Source organism: Microcaecilia unicolor, chromosome 9 (genome assembly GCF_901765095.1).
Source record: "Microcaecilia unicolor chromosome 9, aMicUni1.1, whole genome shotgun sequence".
In the NCBI taxonomy this organism is placed as follows: domain Eukaryota; kingdom Metazoa; phylum Chordata; class Amphibia; order Gymnophiona; family Siphonopidae; genus Microcaecilia; species Microcaecilia unicolor.
In genome coordinates, this window is record NC_044039.1 from 207,962,249 (window position 1) to 207,987,923 (window position 25,675).

The 25,675-nt window shown below is 43.4% G+C and overlaps 1 protein-coding gene and 1 long non-coding RNA gene across 3 annotated transcripts in view; both read left to right on the forward strand.

Annotated features, from left to right (window-relative positions):
• Nucleotides 1-21,028, forward strand: part of PPP4R3A (protein phosphatase 4 regulatory subunit 3A) — a 135,379-nt gene extending 114,351 nt beyond the window's left edge. For both annotated transcript variants that reach the window (XM_030214551.1, XM_030214553.1), the window contains exons 12-15: nt 448-590; nt 8,646-8,836; nt 14,481-14,707; nt 20,255-21,028. In XM_030214551.1, coding sequence (XP_030070411.1) covers nt 448-590; nt 8,646-8,836; nt 14,481-14,707; nt 20,255-20,368 — 675 coding nt within the window. In that variant the 3' untranslated portion in view covers nt 20,369-21,028. The remainder of the gene's footprint in view (nt 1-447; nt 591-8,645; nt 8,837-14,480; nt 14,708-20,254) is intronic.
• On the forward strand, nt 2,031-8,082 carry LOC115477580. Its single transcript, XR_003943349.1, has 3 exons — nt 2,031-2,048; nt 2,245-2,246; nt 7,997-8,082. It is a non-coding gene; the product is annotated as an uncharacterized LOC115477580 (long non-coding RNA).
• Nucleotides 21,029-25,675: the final 4,647 nt, after the last annotated feature.

Genomic DNA, 25,675 nt, shown 5'->3' on the forward strand with positions numbered 1-25,675 from the left:
TTTATCGTAAATTCTGATTATTAGCCATGAATTTTATGATAGGTTATCCTGTCCTTTTCTCTAAAAATCAGTAGGTTAACTTTTTGATTTAGTGATGCCTTAATAGAACCAGGGAGTAGTTACTTTTACAACTTTGTATAAGTTAGATATGTAAGTTACATATTTCCTTAAATTAATGTTGCTGAAGCTCCCAAGTGTGTAACAGTGTAAATACATCTATACAGGGGGCACTGAATGATGCTGGGCAAATAGAGTATATTTTGAATCTTTGATTTCTGAGATCATAAATCTCATAGGGAAATTTGGATATGAATAATGTGAATTTGTTTACTTGGAGATCATGGATAAAACATTTCAAAGTGTTAATCTCCATGTGAGGAACCTAATTTGCCCACAATTGCACAGAGAAGGAACTTGTTTGCTTATGGTTTTATTCCTTTCTTGTAGGAAGATGTAAAATCATTAACAGCTCATGTAATCGAAAATTATTGGAAAGCACTGGAAGATATCGATTATGTACAAACATTTAAAGGACTAAAGCTAAGATATGAACAACAAAGGGAAAGACAAGATAATCCCAAACTTGACAGGTATGCTTTTTACATCTACTCGTACATTTGTTATGTGTTGACCCAGTAGGATTTGGAATCATGGCAGACATCCTGGTGACATTAACCTTCATGTTCAGCTGCTTGCAGATTTTTGTCCTCTTAGCTCTCCCCCACCCTCATGTACCTAATCTGGTTACTGCACTGATGGGCTTGAGCTGAGGACCATATTTATTTATTGCATTTGTACCCCACATTTTCCCACCTTTTTGCAGGCTCAATGTGGCTTACAGAGTAAGGTTATGATAGTTAATACATGATTTAAATACAGTTGATCATAAGCTGAGGTATAAGAGGATTTAGATGGACAGGTGTTAGGTAAGGTCGTGTGAGAGGTGTTTTTGGTGTATTTCCAGAACCCTGAAATTATGTTAAATATGACTCGCTCCCTACCCCTTTCCAGTGGCTGAGAATGCTACCTCTGTAGTATTCTCAGCAGATCTGAAAAGCTAAAGACATGACTTGGGGATTGGCTATGGGGTCTTCTGAATGACCATGCACAACACTGCTAGTGAGCTACCATGCTGGCCCCATATTGAGATTTTTAAAGCATAATGAATTTTTGAGGATTTGAGATCGACTTTAAACCGTTTTGTAAAATATTTTTGTAATATATACTTTGAATTTGATAAATTGAAATTAGTTGATTCTTATGTCCACTATTTTAAGATAAGAGGTGCATCTCTATATCTAGAATTAGTAATTCAAATCCGTGGAAACCAAATATATACTATTAAAATTGTGCAGTGAATGTGCTCAAAACCCAGTGTGACTCAAGTGAATTTCATAGATATAGTCATCGCTTCTTATCTTTGCACTTCCTCATTCATTTAAGGCTGCAGTTAGAAGAGGAAAACAAGATTCAAAAATAATACCAGTGTTGTCGTTCAAAACAACTTATCTTCTTGTATGTCAATCCACTGTGTCATCCAGAGGAACAGATATGCATTGATAAGTCCAGTGTCTAAAAACTCTATCCAAAAATTGGAAGATTTAGATAGAGTTATTAGACACCAGACTTATAGTAACATAGTAGATGACGGCAGAAAAAGACCTGCACGGTCCATCCAGTCTGCCCAACAAGATAACTCATATGTGCTACTTTTTGTGTATACCCTACTTTGATTTGTACCTGTGCTCTTCAGAGCACAGACCGTATAAGTCTGCCCAGCACTATCCCCGCCTCCCAACCACTGGCTCTTCCACAGACCGTATAAGTCTGCCCAGCACTATCCCCACCTCCCAACGCAGATCTGTTCCTTTTGGCGACACAGTGGATTTGCATACAAGAAAAGTTGTTTTGAACTGCATCACTGGCATTGTTTTTGAATCTTGTTTTCTTCTTTATAGCTGTAGTCTTAAATGAATGAGGAAGTGCAATGATAAGAAACGGCAACTATATTTGTGAAACTCACTTGAGTCACATTGGGTTTTGAGCACGTTCACTGCACAATTTTATGTTTAAACTGTTTTATTGACGATTATCACAATACAGATTAACTTAGAACATTCATATAACATTGCTTGATATACAAAACAGCATTCTTACAGCTTATTCAACATCGTCAAACACTTTTCTTCCCCATTTTTCTCCCCCCTCCCCTCTGAACAATTACTTGTCAAGTGCTAATATTAGATGTTAAATGACTTCTATTCCTAATATCATACACTTTAAGTACCTCGTTAGGTGCAATAGTGCTTATCACAAAATATCAGAAAACTAAACATCCAAGCTCTAGAGCACTGCCAAGCTTTAGCCATATACATCTCACTCAACCCCTTCAACCCCCCACCCAATACCTCCCCCCCTTGCAAGCAGGATTCCCCTCTGCACTAAATTTACCACTCCAGGCTACCCATACTCTCCATTATTCCACTATTTATCAGACATTAACAAGCAGACTACGTCCCCTTGGACTGAGAATTTGCAGGTATGGTGTCCAGATCTGTAGAAAGCGTACTCTGCGCTTAGGCGATTGTTTTGAGTCCCTAGCCTCCCAAGAGGCCAGGAGATGCACCTGATTGCGCCAATGCCAATAAGCTGGCCCTTCCGATGAGACCCAGTACTGCATAATGCATTTCCGAGCTACCAAGCTCAGCTTCCTACATAACATTATAGCTGGGGCACCTAATGGAGCAAACGCTCTTGGTTGGTCCAACAGAAACTGCCTCTCCGTTCCTTGAATTCTATTCCCCAATCGAATCAAAAACCCTCTTACCCTCTGCCAGAACATACGCACCTTGGGGCATTGCCATAATGCATGATATAATGAGCTGGGACCCCCTCCGCATTTAGAGCACCCCGAGTTGTCCGGCCCCAACATATGAGCCAGTTGTGCTTTAGACATATACCCCCGAAGGACCACTCTATAACCACACTCCCTCAGCCTCTCATCTGTTACCAATGCCCGGATGCCTTTCAAGGTAGCTGACACATCCCATGTTGCCAGTGAGGTCCCAAGATCTTGTTCCCATTTACGCTTAAGATCAACATATTGCCTCTGGGACCTACGCCTAGCCAGTGCCCCATACAATGCTGATACAGATTGCTTCTCCATCTGCAACTCCTCAAAGAAGACCCTTAGCAGTTCCCCCATCCGCCCCCTCAGGGGTACCTGGCTCAAAGATTTCATATAGTGTCGGACCTGTGCATAAGCAAATCTATTGCCCCAAGCCGAACCCACTTTGTCTTGAAGCGCGTCAAATGTTATCATTTCCCCATTTTCCAATAACAGGTGTTCCAATCTTGTGATGCCCTTGCCATCTGCCAAATGTCGGGTTGTCTATCCCTGCTTCAAAAACAGGGTTACCTACAATTGGGATTTGATCTGTAACGTGTGGTTGGCCCCCCATTTGCCGCATCCACCACTGCCACGCCTCCCGAAGGGGCTGTAGTATTATACTTTTTTTAAATTTAGAAGGGAGTCGACTGCGAGGTAAATGGAGCAATGCTAATATATCATATGGAGCAAAAAAGGCTTCCTCCAAGTCCATAGGTGTATAATACTGCGTGGTGTTCACCAGATCTCCTAGGTGACGCAACAAACACGCCTGATTATATAGGAACACATCCGGGACACCCATTCCACCCTGTCTCCAGCTCCCTATTAACATATTTTGGCTAACTTTGGGCTTTTTGCCTGCCCAGCAAAATCGACTAAAAAGACGCATCATCCGTTTCAAATCAGTCCGTGTTAGGCGTATGGGTAAGGTTTGAAGGACGTACAACCAGCGCGGAAACAGCACCATTTGGACTAAATGTATCCGTCCCATTAGTGACAGTGGAAGACTCATCCAAGAGTCCAATTTAGCTTTAGTATGTTCCAGTAAGATTTTAACATTCAACTGATATAAGTCTGAAGTATTCATTGTGAGTCTGATTTCTAGATATTTAAAAGACTCTCTAGCCCATCTCAATGGAAATTCAGGATCCCAGTCCCTCTGGTTCACCTCTGGCGAAGCCAGAGCTTCTGACTTATCTAGATTGATTCGAAAACCTGAGTAGTCTCCATATTCACGAAAGGTTTCCAATAACGTGTCTAAGGATTCCCTTGGGTTTGTGAGATGTACCAAAATGTCATCCGCAAATGCTGCGATCTTAAACATGTGGGTCCCTAAACCGACACCCCGGATCAAAGGGTTTGCCATGATATCTCTGATAAGGGGATCTAAAACTAAAACAAAGAGGAGAGGGGACAAGGGGCACCCCTGCCTTGTGCCTCTTCTGATACAGAAGCTTTCCGATTCTATCCCGTTCACTCTCAAGGTGGCACATGGGTTGGCATATAAAGCGTGAATTGCCTCAACAAATCTCCCTGAAAATCCATAATGTTCCAGCGTATCAAAAAGGAACTTCCAGTGAACCTTATCAAAGGCCTTTTCCGCATCGAAGCTGATCAACAACGATGCTACCTTCGCCTGCGAGCTGTGCTCTAGTGATGTCAATATTGCTCTCAAGTTTTTACTCACTGCTCTACCTCCCACAAAGCCCACCTGACTTTCGTGAATCAACCGAGGGAGCAACCTCGCCAATCTATTAGCTAAGATTTTTGCCAACAGCTTGGTATCTTAATTTAATAGGGAAATAGGCCGGTACGATGTCGGCTCCAGAGGGTCCCTCCCCGGCTTCAACAAGACTATTATTTGAGCCCTATTCAAATCAGGGGGTAACCTCTGTCTCTCTATCAGCTGGTTCAAGAATCTAGTAATTGCGGGTATAACTCCTCCTTCCATCAATTTATAAAATTCTCCTCTTAAACCATCAGGTCCCGGGGCTTTCAATCGCGGGCTGCGGGCTATAACCACACTAACTTCGTCCTCAGTGATTAATTGGTTAAGACTGTCCAACTCTTGTATTGTAAGCTTTGGTAAAACTAAATTTTCTAAGTACATCTGATTTAATAGGCCGTCTTCCTCTGGGGAAGCGTACAGCCCTTGATAAAAGGTCCGAAAAGATTGCTTTGTCTGATGTGTGGAGCCCTCCCCCCCTTTGCCTCAGTGCCAGAATGTTCTTAGTCCCTCCCCGGGGGGTAATTATTTTTGACATCAATTTGCCTGTTTTATTACCATGTTTATAAAGCATATATCGATAGTAAAGCTGTGACTTATGTGCCCTCTCTTGCAAAAGTTCATTTAAGGCGGTTTGAAGCTCTAACACTTGTTGTTTATCACTTATCGCATGTGTCTCCCCATATCTCTTCCGTGCCTTACAAAGTTGGTTACTTAAACGCAAGATCTTTCTGTCTCGTGCCTTCCTCACAAAGTGTGTGTGACTTATAACTTCGCCTCTAAGAACCGCCTTAGCCACTTCCCAAAACAAAACTGGATCCTCTATATGCTCTTGATTATGAGTGCTGTACTCCGCCCAGCTAGCTTGTAATCGGCCTTTAAGCACTGGATCTGAGCTAAACTCCAGGGGAAATTGCCATTTATGTTCCTGTTGGGTCGTACCGCTTGGTATCCATTCTATCTTAACCCAGGCATGGTCCGACACCATATACGGTCCTATCTCCGCTGTTGTCACTTCCCCAAACATCTGGCGCGATGTCAGAATATAGTCAATTCTCGACTGAGTCGAGTGGGCCCGTGACAGGTGTGTGTAGTCTTTCTCACCTGGGTGCAGCACCCGCCACACATCAACCAGGCCCAACATCTGGCTCAATTGCAAGAGGCCTCTATTATTATAACATGAAGAGGCCGTCTCCGGAGCTGATCTGTCCAGAGAGGGGTCCCAAGCTGCATTAAAATCGCCCCCCATCACTATAGCTGCATGTGGTTGCCTGAGCAGAAAATTAATCAAAGTTTGGTAAAACTTCCGATCATATCTATTTGGAGCATAAACATTACAGATTAGCAGCTTCTGTCGCCCAACTACCACTTCCAACATAACATAGCGGCCTTCAGTATCAATCAGAAGTGGATTAATTATAGAGGCTATGCCTTTTCTAATTAGTATCGCTACTCCTCCCTTTTTGCCTTGTGCATTTGCTGCTATACAATCCCCAACCCACCAGGTGCTGAGCTTGGCATGTTCAATCTGGTTCAGATGCGTCTCCTGTAAAAGTGCTATGTCTGCTTTTTGCCTGTTTAATTGTTGTAAAATCTTAGAGCGTTTTATTGGCGAATTAACTCCGCCTACATTCCATGTTATTATTCTTACTATTCTTGGATTTGAAAGTGTATGACTATATCTGTAGATGTCCACTTTTGTAATCGAGGGGGACATCCCAGCCTCTGCCCCCCCCTAACTTGCATCTCCCCTTTATCAGCATCACTATTATGTTCTGCCCATGCTTCCATCAGAGCCCGTCTCCCATTGCCAAACCGCCTTCCCTTGACAGCTCTGGGAGACAGAGCCCCCCAGAAGCCTGCATTACTTTCCTTTACATCCTTTCTATTTAGTGCTTGTACCCTGCTTGCATCCCTCCTCCCTCCCCCCACCCCCTCCCCCCAAATCCTGTTCCCCTTATTCTCAGGTCCACCAATTAGGACCATGACTTCCTTACGTCTCTCCCTCCCCCCTCCGCATTAAACAGTGTTACATTAAACATAACTTTCATTGTCAAGCTGGTCAGACACTTACAGGGTCTCACCCCTCTTACCAGAGGTTCGAACCGTTTCACCCATTGGCCATGTCTTCTATACAGTGTCTTATTCAACAGCAAGAAAATTCAAAGGGAAAGTCTAACTCACAAACCATAAAACCTTAACCTTCCAACTGCAGCCATCTTGCCAAGCCTTTCTGCAACGGTAATTGGTCCATCTTTGTACATGGCTGGGAGTTTGCTGTATTGTCATATATTGACCAGTCAGGTTTCCTCTGACCCCTCCTTATAACAGTACTCACTGCTCTCAGAGTGTTCGCTTCTTTATTCTATTCAGCTTGCATCTGAAGATGTTGTTCCCATCTGCTGTAAAAATTCTTTAGCCGCCCCTGCCGTCTCATATGTCTTGGTGATGCCATTATGCGTAATCCGCAGTTTGGCAGGGTATTGTAGTGCAAATCTTATTTTCTTTTGGAATAGCGTTGAGCAAACCTCCGAAAACTGTCGCCTTCGTGCTGCTACTCCTGCTGAATAATCTTGGAAGCATCTTACTGGGATTCCATCATATTCCAATGCTTTTCCGGTTCTAAGCAGCTGCATCACCTCTTGTTTTTGCGCATAGTTCAAAAATCGCAGAATTACCACTCTTGGTTTATTAGTACCAGTCATTTTCATCCCTATGCGGTGAGCCCGTTCTATCTGTATTGGCCCCGAGGCTTCTGGGAATTGTAGTTCATTAGTAAACCAGCGTGCCAAAAAAAACCTCCAAGCCCCGTTCGGGTATCGTTTCTGGCAGGCCCACCACACGGATATTATTTCTCCTGGACCTGTTTTCCAGGTCTTCAATCTTTTCCTCCATCGCCTGCAGCTTTTTTTGAGTTATCTCCTGTACTGTCTCCACCTCCGTTACTCTGTCCTCAATTTCACTCACACGTGCTTGAAAACCTGCACAGTCTCGAGAGAGATCCGTGAGCTGTTCTTTTACCTTTTCCAGGTTAGTATTTATGGGGGAGAGCCGGCGATCCAACATATCCTCTAACACTGAGGACATTTCTGACGTTATTTCGGCGATCCAGGCCGATGATACTGTCGGGCCCGGCGGGCTTGCGGGCGGCGCCATCTTGTCTTCTGCTCCTCTACCACGGAGCTTATCTTTATGCTGATTTTTAGCCGCCATCGCGCCGCCAGTAATTTTAAAATGTTCACTGCCGGCCGCTCCAGCGTTTCAGGCTGCGGCGAAATTCTATTTTAAGTCGCGGTTTGTGAGCTGATCGTGCGGAGGGGGGATTGAAGCCGGAGAGATCTTTTTTCTTCAACCCCTCGCGGTCATGACGTCACCGGAAGTCACTGCACAATTTTAATAGTATATGTTTGGTTTCCAGGGATTTGTTACAAATTTAAGTAATTGTTACCCTGGGTTTATATTTGGGTTGGATGATTTGTTGAATCCCATATTAAAGTTATTGTGTGTATCTAGAATTAGATACATCATCTAAATGAGAAGAATAACCTTCCTTTGTCCTTTTCCATCTCAGAATCTCCATTTCCTTTTGTGTATAATGTAGAAAGAGAGAACCTCTAAATTAAAATGCTGAGGGATTATCTTGTATAAAATGGAAGAGTGTGAACAAATAATTAGAAAGCAAATGCTCCATCAGTAATTTCATTTTGCTTACAGGTGGGCTGGTTTGCACTGGGATATGAACTTTTATACATTGGCATGACCAGGACTAAGGGCTATGTAGGTTGGTTCCTGTTCACTGACTTCAGAATGGCAGTGAAGTTGTCTCAAAAGTGCCGCCTCCTGTTTTCTTAGCCAGCGGTGTTTTGTAGTATCTTAATATTGTTCGTGGAATTGAGCACGCTATAATGATGGGGGAAAAGCTCCGTACATTCAGAGGTGTTCTACAAGAAAGGAGTCAGTGTAGTCAGTCATGGTAAGCACAAAAGGCAGCAAAGGCTCGTAAACAATATATTTTTATTTGTTCTATAGCATGCGTTCCATCCTGAGAAACCATAGGTATCGACGAGACGCAAGAACTCTGGAGGATGAAGAAGAGATGTGGTTCAACACAGATGAAGATGATCTTGAAGATGGAGAAGCAGTGGTGCCTCCATCTGACAAAACTAAGAGTGATGAAGACATCATGGACCCTATTAGTAAATTCATGGAAAGAAAGAAATGTAAGCATGAGAGAGGGAAACGTGGAGTTATGTATTACTAAAGAATGACTTTTTACATTTATACTTTTCCTCATGCATAATAGGATTCATGCAATTTATACTTATTTAGGTAACTGTAACCCTCAGGAAGGCTTCAAACATTTGTGAATTTTGTGCTGTCATATTTGGGGGAGAGAGATTAAAGGTTAGGCCCAACAGTGTTCCTTTTGCTCCTTTAAGCTTTCATTTACAAATGCTAGGACAATAATTCTCCAACTTGCTCTAATCTATTGTTAAGAGTTTGATTCTTTAAATTTATTTTTAACTTTTAAATACATTAATTTTAAGCATAATTTGATAAAGTATCACCCTGAAGGGAAAAATTAAAATGGGGAGAAAGTTATGAGCATGTTTCTTACAGGGAGGGGCAAGAAAGAAAAGGCCAGCGCAATAATAAAGGAAATACAGAGTCAGTATATAAAGATTACCAGATTATTCCAAAACAAACAAGGAAGTTGGTATGCTGAAATTTAATGGTTGCTTCAGCCCTGGGTATTTTAGAATTAGGAAAAGTTACAGCTGAAAAGGTTCTTAAAAGATATGACATTTTCATTATTCTACAGACTTTTTACAGAATAATCAAATATCTCCGTTTCAGTAGTAGAGGCTTTTTGGTACAACAAAATTCTTTCTCCTTGCTTGAATAGTGTGGCAGCAGATTTTCTGTCTTACAAAGAATACATTTTGACACTGAAAAATTAGTGTAGAATCCTTTTGAACATGAAGGTGTTAAGAGTGGTGTATTCCGTTTCTCGCAAAGTTCTCCAATATAGTAGTTCTCCATATTATCAGAGGAAGAGTTTGTGTTTTTGTTTTTTTTTTGCTTAGTCTTTAGAAAATAGGCTTTACTACCTGTGAGGATTGCTTTGTCTGGAATTTTAATGACCTCTAGAAAAGTACTACTTTAGCAAAGACAAAGTTCCAGGATCAGAACTTTAGAGGGAAAATTCCAAACTTTGCTCTTTCTCTTCCCCACAGCAATTGTAAAAGGCAAAAAGAAATAGGAAGAGCCATTGCTTTAGGTAGTTGATGTAAGCAGAATCTCTAAACTGCTTACTACTTGTCCTCATCAGATCTGTTGTAAATATTATGTTCTCAGTTACATTTAAAATTGAATAATTTTCTGACTTGTATAATTTTTTTAACTTAACAAATCCATGCCATTTCAGTATTGTGTTGGTATATGAATAAATCTTAATTTGTGATTCACCTATTCAGTTGAGAATCTACACAATAAACAGATTACAATCTGAAACAAAATACCAACATTTATTCTGTCTGGCATGTTCAATAAAAAAAAATCCCTTTTGAAAAACCATAAAACTGAAAATGCCTGATACAGCTACATCAGAAACAGCTAAAAATGTTCAGTCTTGAGGAATGAAAATAATTAGTTCTCAATCAAACCTCAAGGATACAGTATCCCAAGTATTGCTTTAAATTGCATTATAGGAATTTCTATAGCTAGTCTTATCCTCTCTTTTAAGCCTGTCCCTGGAGGAGTGGCACAGCTGCAAGAGTTTAGGCAGAGGTGTACAGAGGAGACCTTCAGGCACATAGAGCAGCCCTACCTCCACTGTGGCAACCTCTGTGCTGCCATGGAAAGGAACAGTCACCTGGAAGGAGAGCATTACCTTGATGTTACAAGAGGCGATCCTGTAGGTAGGGGCTTGCCTTAAAGATGATACAGTAGTCTTTTCGGACCAACGATGTCTCTCCAGGGATCATGTGTCTAGGAAGGAAGGGTTAGGACTGCTATTGTAATTTGCAGTTTGATCACTAGGAATGTAGGTAGCTGAGTGGCTGATAAACATGAGGATCATCTGGTAACTTGCCTGTCTGGTGGACATACTTTTAAAACAGGAAATATTTTTTCACTGAACGAATAGTTAAGCTCTGAAACTCTTTGCCGGAGGATGTAGTAACAGCGGTTAGTGTACCTGGGGTTAAAAGAGGTTTGGACAGATTCCTGGAGGAAAACTCCATAGTCTGCTACTGAGGCAGACATGGGAAGCAACTACTTGCCCTGGGATTTGTAGTATGAAGTGTTGCCGTGATTTGGGTTTCTGCCAGGTACTTGTGACTTGGCTTGGCTACTTTTTGGAAAACAGGATACTGGGCTAGATGGACCATTGGTCTGATCCAGTATGGCTGCTCTTATGTTCTATGATAGAATTTTAGACAGTGCTGGGGAGGAGCCAGAAGCTATGATACCTGGGTAAGACTGCATATAAAAGGGCAGTGTCAACAGCAGAAATCTACTGTTTGATTAGGAGAACAAGAAGATTGTAGCTGTATTACTATGGTCATTAGATATTCTGGTTTATTAGATAGTCAAAATCGTAGAAAATAATTGGGATGTACTAAAGTTATTACCTCGATTTGAAAATCAGGATCTTAGAATGACCTTTTCACATTCTAAAAATGTAAAAAAAAAAAGTTTTGAGTCCTTATTTTCGTGAAGCAAAATGGATCACTGGTCAGTGTTGAAGAAGCCTTTTGTTGGTCATTTTCAGTATGGGATGTGTGTGGTGTGTTGCATTATGGTGCCTGCTGATGAGTTTAATCAGAAAATTGGATGAATAAAGTTTTTCCTTTTGGTGATTTTTTTTTTTTTTTTGTATAATGTATAATGTACCCAATTTATGTTGGACAAACTATTAGACTATGGGTTTTTAACCAGTAGTGCCCGTGCCCCCAAATGGTGGTGGAAGAGGTCAAATGGGATGCAGAGCAGGGTCTTTGAAATTTTAGGCAATTTATTGACATTTTCTAGACAGTGAAAACAGTTGTTAGGACAGTTAATAATAACCATATACGACTATAATTTTAGCTCTCTGTTGGCCATTAGCACTGTTGGTGACTAACAGTGACATATGTAGCTGTCAGTAGTCACTAGCAGTCATATGATTTAGGAAGGGATTGTGAGGGTTTCACTGATGAGGATAAAGAGGTATGGGGGAAAAATGTTAAGAACCCCTGTATTAGGCCATCAAAACTTAGAATAGGTGAGCATTGTAGAGTAACTATTGTCGGATCACAATACCATCTGTAGCACAATGTAAATAGTATAATCAGTTTGATAAGTCAAGGTGTTCGGTTCTGGACCCATATACTGATGAATATCAGAGGGAGCTTAATCAAAATGTTTGAGATCTGAACAACGGTAAATTTTAAAAGACCTAGAAGCCTCAGGGGTCTGAATTCTCAGATTGTTTGGGGTCCTTTTCTATAGGGTATCCTTTGAGAGTAGAAGAGGATTTTAAAGAATTTATAAATGGTAGCAAAGAGGCAAACCTTACCAGACAGTCAGTCAGCAACATTGCTTATAAAAATGTTTAAAAGAACCGAACCTTGCCGCCCACCACTAGTAACCTCATTTTCCTTAGAGTGCGTTCCATTTACCACTACCTCTGTCGCCTTCCACTCAACCAGTTCCTAACTCAGTCAGTCACTTTAGGGCCCAAACCCAAAGGAACTGTTTATTAGTTGTCTATGCAGAACAGCATTAACTTTGCTAAAATCTAATTCCATAGTGTCCCACAGATCAATCCATAGACTTGTGGGTTATGTCCCCCTACCAGCAGGTGGAGATAGAGAACTTCCGAGGTCTGCTATATGTAGTCATGTGTAGTCACTTCAACCTCAGTATTCTCTCTGTCTGGCAGGTGGAGGGTCATAACTGTGCAGTCCTGGAGTTCTGGCCCTGGCATCCTAGCGGTCCCAGTTAAGCCTGGATAGGGGTTGAGGTCCCTGTGTGGGAATTTGGTGGTGCACACCTAGTGGTGCCAGGTCTCTCCCTCCCCCCCAACGCCCCGTTTCCTCCAGGTTTAGTGCCTGGGGTGGTGAGTCGGCTTCTTTTTATCTTCTGCCTCTTAAAAAAAAAAAAAAAAAAAATGAAAGAGAGAACCCAGCCGGCTCAGTCTCTCTTCTGCCTGTATATTTTTTAAATAGATCAGGGGATCCCCTGTTTTTTTTCCCCGCTGTGGCATGCTGGGGAGGCTGTTAGTGCAGTGAGGCTATGTCGGCTCCGTCTGAAGCCGCGAAGCGCTGCTCCCTGTGTGGAAACTGGCGAGCAGCGTCGGGGGACTGTAACTCTTGCAGGAGGCAGGCGGAACCGGAGCGGCAGCTCGCTCCTGCGTTGCCGAAGTCTGGCAGCAGCAGGCCAGCTCCAGGGAGCCCCTTGGCGGGAAGTGCGGGTTAAGCGAGTTTGTGTGCTCCAGCGGGTGCCATTTTTTTCTTCCTCTTCGTGTGCGGAGGCGCACAAGGTGTCCGGGAAGCCGTCTTTGTCCGACCCGGGGTTGGAAGACTTGACTGGAGCTGTGCTTGCCGCCAGCAACTCTGAGCAGGCAGCTGAGCCGTTTCCCCCGGAGTTTGTTCTGTTGTTACACTGCTCGTTTCTTAAGCGCGGGGGGGGGGGGGGGCTTCTCCCTCTCTAGACCAGGTAGAGTCTGGGATGGTGTCTCCTCCTCACCCTATCCTGAAGCGGGCCTGCGTGGATCATCAGGCTTCCATCAGTTGGGACATGGAGGGGGGGTCGGAGGAGGAGGAGTCAGCCTTTCCTCCTGTGTCTCCCTCAGGATCAATGGAGTTTGAGGAGGGCTTAGGTTTTGCTCAGACTGAGGAGGGAGATGAACCCCACTGCAGCGTGCCTGTTCCGCAGAGAGGAACTGCCGGTGCTGGAGGTTTTGGACATCTCTCCTGATTCAGGGTCGGTCCCTGCTTCTCCGCCTTCCATCTTGTCCAGTACTAAATGCCCGGCCAGGTCCTTTCATATCCATGAGGCTATGAAGGTCCTGATTGTGGCTCAGTGGGACTCCCCTGTCGGAAGTCTCAAGGTAGCACATGCCATGAGTCGTTTGTATGCGCTTCCAGCAGTGGACTTAGAAGCTCTGAGGTTCCCGGCAGTGGACTCTCTGACCACGGCAGTGACGAAAAAGACTACTCTCCCAGTTGAAGGGGGTATGGCCCTTAAGGATCCACAGGACCATAAGTTTACTCTTTCAAAAAGTACAAAGATTAGGGGACACATAATGAAGTTTATTTAAGTATATTTAAAATAAAATTGGTTAAATATATATATTTTTTGATGCATTATTAAGCTCTGAAATTAATTGCTAGAGGATATGGTGTAGATGGGGGAAAATCCACAGGTAGCATGGAACGTTGCTACTTTTTTCCTTCTGGGGTACTTGTGACCTGGATTTGACCACTGTTGGAAACAAAATTCTGAATTTGATGGACCTTTTGTCTGACTCAGTATTGTGGCAGTTCATATGTTCTTATAAGCAAGAGGTATTGATGCTTTCAAAAATGTGTTTTTCCTCTGAAGTGAATTAGAAAACAGTGAGGCATATTTTCAAAGCTCTTAGCCTTCCAAAGTTCCATAGGTTTCTATGGAAGGCTAAGTGCTTTGAAAATATGCCTTTTTGTTGTTTTTTCTTAGTACTAACTTGTAACTGGGTTATTTAAACTGGTACAGATTGAAAATTGGTGCTACATTTTAAGTCTAGAACATTTGGATAATTATTTGAGAAATTCTATCATGGCCGAATATGAATCTTTAAATATATTGTTAACAAAAGTTTTTAATTCTTTATTCCAGTGAAAGAAAGTGAAGAAAAAGAAGTACTTCTGAAAACCAATCTGACAGGACGTCAGAGTCCAAGTTTTAAACTTTCCTTTTCTAGTGGTACTAAAACCAACCTCACCAGCCAGACATCTGCAAGTAGCCTACCTGGCTCTCCAGGATCTCCTGGATCTCCAGGATCTCCTGGCTCTCCAGGATCTGTTTCTAAAAGCACACCTCAAACGGCAGCTATCACTACTAAGGTACTGTACTTCTTGCAAACAAAAACCTGGCTTAGTGTTTACAAAACCTTTTGTATTTTGGCATGTTTTGTGGTGCTTTTGTGTAACACAATGTTCTATAAAGCTTCAAATTCATTTTTAATGTAGTGATACTGAACCTAGATACACTTTTGAAACCATTATGACATTCAATTCAACACATCCAGCTACAAAACCACGTTGGCTCGGGAAGTGCTGTTAATGTAGAAGACATAAATGGTATTTGTATATATCTAATGTAATAATGGTGTACTAGCGGTTTCACAAGCATTGTGAAGAGAGCCGTGAAACTGAGCAGATTTGGCGTGGTAAGTAAGTGAAATTGTATATATTAAAGAAGACCAAGACTGGTGGGATTCAGATATAAACAAACGTTTTCCAGTTTACCTCTTTGGTTTCTTTCAGAAGAGCCCTCCCTGTATGTAACACTCTGACATGTGCAGCTCTTTAAGTCTGGGAGCATAGCTTTAGTATATAGCAAGTAAAATTTTTTTTTTTTTTTTTAGTCTCTTGATTTTGGGGATATTTTCCTTTTAAAATAGTTTTGTAAACTTTGTTTTCTTTCATTTTTTATACATTGTTTTTAATTCTATTTAGGCGTGTGCTTACTAAGACTTGCTAAAAGTTTTTCAGTTACTTAGCAATAATTGCTAAAATTAACACACAGTAACTGCAGAATCTTTGCTTTATCTGTTGGGGAATTCCTAGCATTTTTGGGAAGGCTGCTGTGCAGTTAACTTAGAGATAAAGTAGCAAACACCTACTTCAGACAATACAACCTCAAGAGATGTATCTAGCTTCATCATGCATTGACCATTCTGTGTTATGTGCTTCATTTACCCATGGTAACTACCTTCAGAGTCTTTTTACTAAACTGAGTTAAGCTTTTAACCCATTTATGGTATTTTCTGCCTATCATGCTGCAAACGTTACACGTTAACAGACTAATGTGCAGTTAATGTGGGACCACTTAATGCCTCCTAAATAGGAGGCGCTAAATGCTTCCACACTAACTCCAGAGTACTTCACACTAATGGAACTTTTAACTCTGGACATAGGTTCCAGCTCTCTGGGTACTTGGGTATCCCCAGAGGTTTTATGATACACGTTATTAAATTTGGAGCAGAAATCTCCGTGCTGCAGGGTGGCAAAGGAATTCAGGAAGGAGATATTTCTGTATCCCAGGTACTAGGGTTACCATATTTGTAGGGGCAAAAAAGAGGACGCAAAAAATAGTGTCATTCCCTCCCCCCTTCCCCCCCCCCCCCCCCCGCTTGCAATAATTTTATAAAGCTGCACCCACACACATTTGGGGAGAGCAGGATGCTTTTTCTCACCACTTACTGGTAGTGTCAGTGATTGAGGCACCCACTCTTGGCTGGCTGTCTCAAGTCTTCTCTGAGCAGGAACAGAAAATTACATCACAAGAGGTGAGACACAGCAGAGAGAAGACTTGAGGAGACGGCTGGCAGTGGGTGCCTCAGTTACTGACACTGCCGGCAACTTATCTGAGGATTGGAAGCCCGCTGGGGGAGGAGGAGGTGGAAGGTACTAGAGAGGAGATGCCCATCTGCTAGGTGGTGAGGTGAGAAAGAAGAGGAAGACATGGGGGAGGGTGGATGGTTCAGCTGAGCCCAAAGTGGGTGGGTGGGCCTGTGGCTATACTGCCACTGTTGGAAACGAGTACTACAGGTTTTTTAAACTTGGCCAAAATGGTCACAAAGCTCTCCAATTTAGGAAAACTGCCTGAATAGTTGCCTAAAAAGAGGACATGTCTGGGGAAACCCAGACGTATGGTATCCCTACCAGTTACTGCTCCTGCCTTCCCCTTTAGTCTGTTGGCCAGACTATCTGACCAGTGGGCTGCAGGAGGAAAAGAGAGAGCTATTTTATGGCCTGTTGGCTGGCTGTGTCTGACTGATGGGCTTCAAGGGGGGTAACTGTTGTAAAAAAGGATAGAGGCACTTCCTGCCTGCAGGTTCCACTGGGGAGGGGAAGAGCAATAGGTACTAAAAGAAGACTGAGTTGCATAATTTTATTGGCATGAGAGTTTTACATGTGTTGCCACAATTATGTGTTTAGCAGTTAAGGTAAAAAGGACAGAAGAATTGGGAGAAGAATAGAGGGGTTAGGAAGGGGTAAAGGGGTTTGAAGGGGTTACTGACTGGGAGACAGAACGTTGCTTGGATCAGCTGGAGGTGATAAAAAGCAGCTGTAAGGTGAGGGAGCTGTGATGGGGGCATGCACTGGGAGAGGAGTAAGAGGTATTAAGTGAATTCAATGGGATTGCCTAGAAGAGAGAATTCTGGTGTGAAAGGCTGAAAGAAACAGAAATGAGATATAAGGGGGAGAGGGCTGGATGATTGGGACATGCACTGGCAGTGGAGCTGTAGGGAAAGGAATAGAGAGGTCTAGGAAAGGGTGAAGGGAATTGAAGGGAGAGAGAATTGTACTGTGTAGGGCTAGAAGAAGCAGAAAGGAGCTGAATAGGGACAGGCTGAGAGTGGAGCTGTAGGCAGAGAGGGATTACATCTTTGGAGTGAGACTGCTGCTCTAAAAGGTCTGGAAGAAACAGAAAGAAACTGTAAGGTGGAGAGAGAGCTGGGTGATTGGGTCAGGCACTGGTAGTGGAGCTGTGGAGAAAGGAATAGAGGGGGGCTTGGAAGGTGTAAAGGGAATTGAAAGAGGTTATTGGTTGGGAGAGAGAATGTTGCTGTAAAGGGAAGAGCGGCTCAGTGATGGGGACAACAACTGAGAATGTAGCTGTATGAGTGGAGAAGAAACAGACTGTAAGAATGCAAGGAACTCAGAGAGTATGAGCTATGATGAGGGAAGAACTGGGAGAAGGAGAGCAATCAAAGGGGACACAAGATGCAGAGGAAAGAGGAAAAGAAAGAGATGGAGTGCATCTTTGTGGGATTGGGAAAAGAAGGCTGAGAGAAAGGAGAGAGGAAAGAGAGGTCACTGGAGTGAAGAGACATGAAAGGTGACAAGGTTGAAAAGTGGCTTGAGGGGGTGACTAGAAGTAAGTAAGATGGGAGAAGGTAAAGAGACAGGCTATGGGGATTCAAATGCATGGAGTAAAGAAAAATGAAGGAAATGAGAAGAAGACTTTTAAAGAATTCATAAGACTGCATGAAGACAGAGAGGAAGCATAGAGAAGATCAAGAATAAGCAGAAACAGAGGATATAAGACAATGTATAGACACAAAGATTTCTGTGCTCTCTGGGCTGGGTCAAGGATGGGAAATAACTGTTATTTTGCCATTCTCCTCCAGCCCTATAGTCACCAGGATTTACAAGCTATTTTACTGAAAGGACATGAGGGAGCAGAGGGAGTTTTGGCAGTATGTGATGCCATAATCTGAAAAAGGTTTGTAATGGAGAGGACCTATAGCCGAGTCTCAAATTGAAAGAGAAATGTAGAAGAACATCGTGATCCTTTTTCACAAAAATAAAACAATCATTCTGCATAAGCATGGGTGTTATGGATAGGCCAGGCGGGACTGGAAGAGATATGACTGGTGTATATAGGCTGTGGGTGGGAAGGAGGAGTAAATTGATGGGGTTGAGATTGGTGGGATGTTCAGTGCTTCCCTAGCTCTTCTTTTAGCCATCCGTCCTTCCTCTCCATCTAAGTATGGCCTGGCCTGTTATGCCCATGACCATGCAATACTTGATTTTCCTTTATACAGACATGGTGATGTATGCCAAGTTGAGTGATGATGTTAAGGTTACCTACAGCGACATAATCAAAAGAGAAGGACGTCCATCTTCCGACACAAATTGGAAGATGGGCGTCCTTCTCTCAGGGTCGCCCAAATCGCGTGGACGACCAAAGTTCACGGGAGCGTGTCGGAAGCGTAGCGAAGGCGGGACGGGGGCGTGGTTAAGAGATGGGAGTCCTCGGCCGATAATGGAAAAAAGAAGGGCATCCCTGACTAGCATTTGGCCGACTTTACTTGGTCCAATTTTTTTCATGACCAAGCCTCGAAAAGGTGCCCGAACTGACCAGATGACATCCCCTTACTCCCCCCCCCCCCCCCCCCAGTGGTCACCAACTCCCTTCCACCCGAAAAAAAATTTGAACAACATTTTTTTCCAGCCTGTATGCCAGCCTCAAATGTCATATCCAGCTCCATCACAGCAGTATGTAGATCCCAGGAGCAGTTTTTAGTGGGTGCAGTGCACTTCAGGCAGGCGAACCGAGGCCCATTCCCCCACCCTTACACTTGTGGTGGTAAATGGGAGCCCTCCAAAACCCACTGTACCCACATGTGCCCCCCTTCACCCCTTAGGGCTATGGTAGTGGTGTACAGTTGTGGGGAGTGGAGTATTTTTTTTTTTTTTGGGGGGGGGGGGGTTGGGGGCTCAGCACCCAAGGTTAAGGGAGCTATGCATCTGGGAGCAATTTGTGAAGTCCACTGCAGTGCCCCCTAGGGTGCCCGATTGGTGTCCTGGCATGTGAGAGGGACCAGTGCACTACGAATGCTGGCTCCTCCCACGACCAAAGGGCTTGCATTTGGTCATTTTTGAGATGGACGTCCTCGGTTTCCATTATCAGCAAAAACCGAGGTCGTCCATCTCTAAGGTCAACCATCTCAACATTTAGGTCAGCCATCTCTTAGGTCGGCCTAACTGTCGAGTTTGGGCATCCCCGACTGTATTATCGAAACGAAAGATGGATGCCCATCTTGTTTTGATAATACGGGATGCCCCGCCCCTTCGTGCTGACATCTTTAGAGATGGGCGTCCCCGTTCGAAAATGCCCCTCCTAGAGTCGAAAAAGGGCCAGGTATATTCCTGTTCTGGGTGGGGTCCTAGGCAATCATGAGCACCCCTAATTATTTTGAAAAGTTGGCCTATGATTTGAGACCTGTGAAAACAAATGCTGGGAACACCCCCAATGGTTGCCATTTTATATTTGCAGCTACCATGCAGTAAAGTCCTATGTTAAACCACAGTAACTGCAAATTTTAGCACAGTTTAGTAAAAGAGCCTTTTCATGTTAACTGCAAGACACAGTCCTCACTCATTCTGTGCCTCAAAATGCTGATTTCCACATTAGCTATTTCATGCAGGAAATATCACATTAATTCCCATATTAAATAGCAAGCACAGCTTAAGTTTCTTCGTCTACATTCTCTAACTTTTCATTGTTTTTTTCTCTAGCCTGTTCTTTGCTTCTGTAGAGAGATTCACAGCTACCCTGCATTTTCCTTAGAATTGTTGTAATTTTCTGTATTTTTGCTACTATGCCCTTTTGATTATTCCTCACTCTCCTCATCCTTATTTCCCCTTGCCCTACATCAGACCGGGTTTCACTAATTCTCTCCCCACATGATACATTTACCACCAAGTCACTTGGATATGGCAGTAGGATAATTGCATACCAATGTGACTCCCAAGTTTATTGGAAAATAGACCCAAAGCCCCCTGCAATTATGTTAACAATCCTTAAAATGCACTCTTGTCTCTCAAAGGTTAATTTGTTAGCATCATTTAATAGCCTTTTTTTTTTCCAAACAGGGAGGCCTAGTGGGGCTTGTAGATTATCCTGATGATGATGAAGAGGAGGAAGATGAAGATGAAGATAAGGAAGAAACTGTACCTTTGTCAAAGAAAGCAAGACTTGGGTCTTAATGGCAATTGCCTAAAGTTAACTACCTGTTATAAAAAAAAAATAAAAACTGATTTTCCCCCTCAAAAAAAAAATCCATAAAAAGCAGCAGTCTTTTGTGAACTATTGTATCTGACGCAGATCAACCTATACACATGGATTTCTGCTGATCAAGTGCCAATTCATAGGAGCAGAAGAAGGGGATGGAGGGAATTTTAAATTAAGGGGAAAAACTTAATGCCTTTGAGCTCTCCAGCTTGGACCACATGTTGCCCTTTTCTCAGGGAAGGAAATGGAAAAAAAAAATAGCCAAAAGGGCAGGAGTTTTATAAGTGGAACTCTGGATTGGCTGTCAGTTGCTTCAATCAGAAATGTGCTTTCTCGGACCATGAGACTTGGAAGAATGGGCTGTTCAGCAGTGATTCTTCACTCCTTACAAAGAATGCCAGCAGTTTCTTTGTATAAAGAGACTTGCCTTTGAAATCATACATTCTGAACATTTTAGTCAAGTTATAACAGGTTTTAAAAACCTCTGTGGGGGAGGGCTAAATAAAACATTTCCCCTTTTTTATCTGTTCCCTTTTGCCCTTTAAACTGCAGATTTTTTTTTATTTTATTTTTTTTTAGGTGGGGGATTTGTCTGTCCCTTTTTGATTAAACATTGAGTGGAATTCTAGATGTCATATTTGTGTCATGGTTTTTTTTTATTCTCTCCCCCCCTCCCCCACCCCGAGTGTATGCTTAGTTGTTGAGTATATATTTGGGACCATTAAAAACCTTTTTTGATGCAATATGTCGTCGCTGTTGTGCTGGTACCTGTTTCACCATGTGTATTTTTGTTTTACATTATGCTGAACTTGTTTAGGACCGTATCATTTTTATGGACCGAAGTAAATATTTGCCATATTGTGCATCCTGAAGCAATACTATTTTGTGACTAAATATTTTATATTAAATAACTCTACATCAGCAACTGTCTTGATAAGCCATTCAGGGAATTAGATTCAGACACGGAATATGTGTTTGAGAAGCATGGAATTAGTATTCCAAAGAGTTCATTAAATTGCACATCTTACAGTAATAAAAATAGAGGTACGTTTACAAATCAACATAGAAAACAGATGTTTAGGCATGTCAGAATAGAACACTCATGACCATTTCTTTTTTTTTTAATTAAATGTTTCAGTGAAGGTGAAAAATAAATTTCTAAAAACTGATGACCTGCTAAGCTTATTTCCAGGAATATGAGTCACAAGGATTTCCAGGATTGGTAATGTTCTTTGATTGTGATTTTACTATTGTTGATGTCTAAAACAACGTTTTAAAATGTGACTACCTGTAAACACAGGAAATGACAGTTCTAGTATTTATAGTAGCAGTACTTCTCTGTAGAGCAACCTTAGATTTAAAACCAGTGTTCTGCATCGATGATCAATCTCACTTGTCCTTTTGAACACTGCCATGCAGAAGACATAAATTGATCTTGACAGATGCATATAGGAGCTCCATCTTCTGTATTCTTTCCACTCATCCAAACTACCTATAAAAAGTGCATATTTTACTTCCTTTCTGCCTGTCATATTTGAGATTGATAAAGCAGTAGCACTGAGGAAGGCTTACATATGTGTGCTGAATATACATACAAAATTAGCTTTCCTTTTCATCCTTCTAAACCAGTCCACATGAATGGTTTGTGTCCCCCTACCAACAAATAGAGGTAGAGATAGTGAACTATTCCAGCAATATCACTGATATAAGGATTAGGTCAGGCTGTAATTCCTCTGTGTCTCTCTACTTCCAGTAAGACAGTGTAGGTTGAACTGGGGCAGTAGGATAGTGTGAATAGGCCTGAATTTCTGGGGTGCTGTTCACAACCTGTCTCTTTCAAGGTAGAGTCCTTGTGGGGGGGTGGGGAGCTTAGCTCCTGATGATTGGGCCACTATTCTTATTCCAGTCTATCCAGGAGGGTTTTGTCCTCCTTAGCCTTGAGCTTTGGTCCACAGGCCTCAACTCATTGTGTTGATCTGAGGAGGTTCCTGTGGGGCCTCTCAGCAGGGGGTTGTAGATTCCCTCTTGAACTGGGGAGCCCACTGCAAAGCAAGACAGTTTAGATTAGCTTACTAAATTCTTTTAGACCTTTCAAAAAAAAAAAACTGCAGGCTTGTGTAAGAAAAGCAGTGGCAGCGAGAAGGCCCTAGGAAGGAACAGGTAGCTCTGGGCCCAAGAGGCAGAGTTGGGGCTTCAAGATGGTTTGGAAGGAGGGGGCAGTGGGTAGCCACATGGTCCATTTTGGGTGGAAAGAGGCAGTGGGTAGCCATGTGGTCCATTTTGGGTGGATAAGAAGTGAGGGGTATGCGGGAACTGATGGCTGTGCAGCAGTCTGCTCTTGTTTCCCCTCTTGGGACTTTTACGGCCTTAGCAGATACCCTTGCAGGGGATACAGCTTCCATTGTACATGATGGCATACCTGCGCTAGTGGCCACCAATCTCCTGTGTTTGGTGGAAATTTCAGCTGTTTTTTACACCGACCCGCCAAAATGTGGGAGGTTTATAGTTTATTAAAATTTGCTGAACCGCTGTAACCGACAAACAGAACTAAGCAGTGTACAGGCTATATAAGGAAAGGAACTCCATTATTCAAAAGGAAAGAAACAAAAAGTAAAAAGTGTGCTAAAAGGTAAGAAAAGAGAACAATGCAAGCTGCCTGCTGGCCCAATCAGTCAGAACTTCCATAGGCTGCTGGTCCTGGTAGCAACGTGTTAGTCACAGGGGGCATCTTGCCACACGGAAGTGTCGCTCACTTCAGGGGGTTTAGGACCCGAATGAGTCATGCTCATTAGTCCACAAAGTGTTGGAGAGGGACTCTGCTTTGTAAGGGGGCACTCCTGCTCCTTGGTTCAGCAGGTTCTGCCTTGTGGGGCCTCAACTCTCCCTTTCAAGTGGCCCAGAGGAGACGAGGACAGCTCAAGAAATCATGTCCTAACCCTTTCACAGGAGAAACAGTGGGATTTGGAGGAGGGTGCACCTGAAGGGTTTCCTGTAGAGGTGACAGATCTGGCTAGTGACATATCTAGCCCTGGAGGAAGAGGATGACGCCCTGATGATCAGACTCTGTAGAAAGGAGAAGTTGAATTCTCTGACTCCATAACCAGATGGTTTTGGAGGAATGGGAAGCCCCTGAAAGCATTCTAAAAGGCATTAGATTCCTGGGGATATTGCTTTCCTGCCACAAGAGTAACTAGACAAGATGTTTGAGCTGCCAAAAGTTGATGCCTCTGTTATATCAGTGACCAAGATGACTATCTTGGTTGAAGGAAGTGCAGCATTAAAGGACACCCATGGATAGAAAGGTGGAACAACTTCTTAAGCAGGCCGTCCTTAGTGTCCCTCCGGACCGGCCCAGATTGTGACTGATGGGTTGTGCATGCCTTCCAGCAGGTTGAGAAAACTGACTCATCACAGAGAGCCAATAAGAACCCTTGCTAAGCAGAGAAAGATCCAGTAATCTCAGTCTCCAGCAGGTGAAAGGTGGTGAGCCCTTCAGTCTATGTATTTTTTCTCTTCTCTGAGAGTAGTAGGTTATGTTTCAGGTAGTGCTTCTCTATGCATCTGGTGGTGTTTATAGCTGCTTAACTGAGTCTGAGGTCCGCAGGGAATCTACTTCAGCCTCGAGGGTCCTTCCCCCCCAATCCTCCCTATTTGAAGCATTCCATGTGCTGCTTGTATGGTACCTAGGTCTCTTCAAGGGAAGAGCATCTAGGCTAGGAGAGGCAGCCACTTCAAATTAAAAAAAAAAAATATATATATATATTTAGCATGTTAGCTTTACATAGGATTCTGTTAAAGCCTGTTTCTGCCTTTGAGAACCGCAGTTGTCCTCTCTGTTCTTCCCCCGGAGTGCAGATACAAAACAAAAAAAAACCACCAGATCAGCACCGCGTTTGCTTCTGGTCAGCGGTATGGCTGAAAAGTTAAAACGCTCTGTGTGCCATTGCTGCAGCTTGGGCGCAAGTGGCGTCTGTAAATATTGTACTTCCATTGACAGCTCCTTGGAGGCAGGGCCCTCCGCTTCAGTCACTCCAGTTCCTGCCGTGGGGGGGGGGGGGGGGAGAAAGTTTCAGTGGAGAGCGTGGCGGTCGTGGCTTTGGCTGGAACCGCCGCCATTTTGACTGCCTCTGCCGGCTCAGCTGTTCAGCCTGTCACGTTGCCAGGTCTTCCTGATCAGGGGCATTCGGGTGTTTTTTTTTCTCTCATTCCTGCTGACTCAGCTGGGGGTTTTCCTCCCAAGTTTGCACTTCAAATATACAAAGCCTTTTTACTGCAGAACTCTAAGCCTTCCTCTGTTCCTCCTGGCAAAAGGCCTCTAGAGTCGGCTGGTGTCGGCTAAACGGCCAGGCAGTCTTGGGTTCCGGATAAGGAGCTTGGCTCTGACCTGGACCCGGAGATGCCATCTCTTGAGGAACAGGAATTTTCTCAGGAAGAATCCACGGAAGAAGGCCCTGACCAGAGAGAATCGGGGTCAGAACCCTTTGTTCCAGGAGAGAATCCTTCGGTCCTTCGTATTTTTCATAAGGACAATCTGCAAGAATTGATTTCTTTGGTTTCCCCCACCCTTCGGTTTGAGGAGAAGGACTGTCAGGCGGTGGAGCCCCGAAAAGTGGGTCTTCTAAGCCAGGTAAGACCTTTCCTATGCATTACATAGTAACATAGTAGATGATGGCAGAAAAAGACCTGCACGGTCCATCCAGTCTGCCCAACAAGATAACTCATATGTGCTACTTTTTGTGTATACCCTACTTTGATTTGTACCTGTGCACTTCAGGGCACAGACTGTATAAGTCTGCCCCGCCTCCCAACCACTGGCTCTGGCACAGACCGTATAAGTCTGCCCAGCACTATCCCCGCCTCCCTACCACCAGCCCCACCTCCCGATCTTGTCTAAGCTCCTGAGGATCCTAGTCAAGATCGGGAGGCGGGACTGGTGGTAGGGAGGCGGGGATAATGCTGGGAATGACTTATACGGTCTGTGCCAGAGCCGGTGGTGGGAAGCGGGACATTAGGGACATCATTCAGGTGCAGTGGGACATCCCGGATTCACCCGCCAAGTCTATGGTCCGCCTCTATCCAGTTCTGGAGGCTGACATCTTTTTTTTGCAGCCCTGTGGTCAACGCGGTGGTCTTGGTGGTCACTAAGTGTAATACGGTCCCAGTAGATGGTGGCACCGCGCTAGAGATGCTCTTTTAGAGTACCTTCGGTGTATTGTCCCTAGCTGTGCAGGTAGCCATCTGTGGGTCTTTAGTTCCCAAGCGTGTTTTTGCTGGTCTGAGAG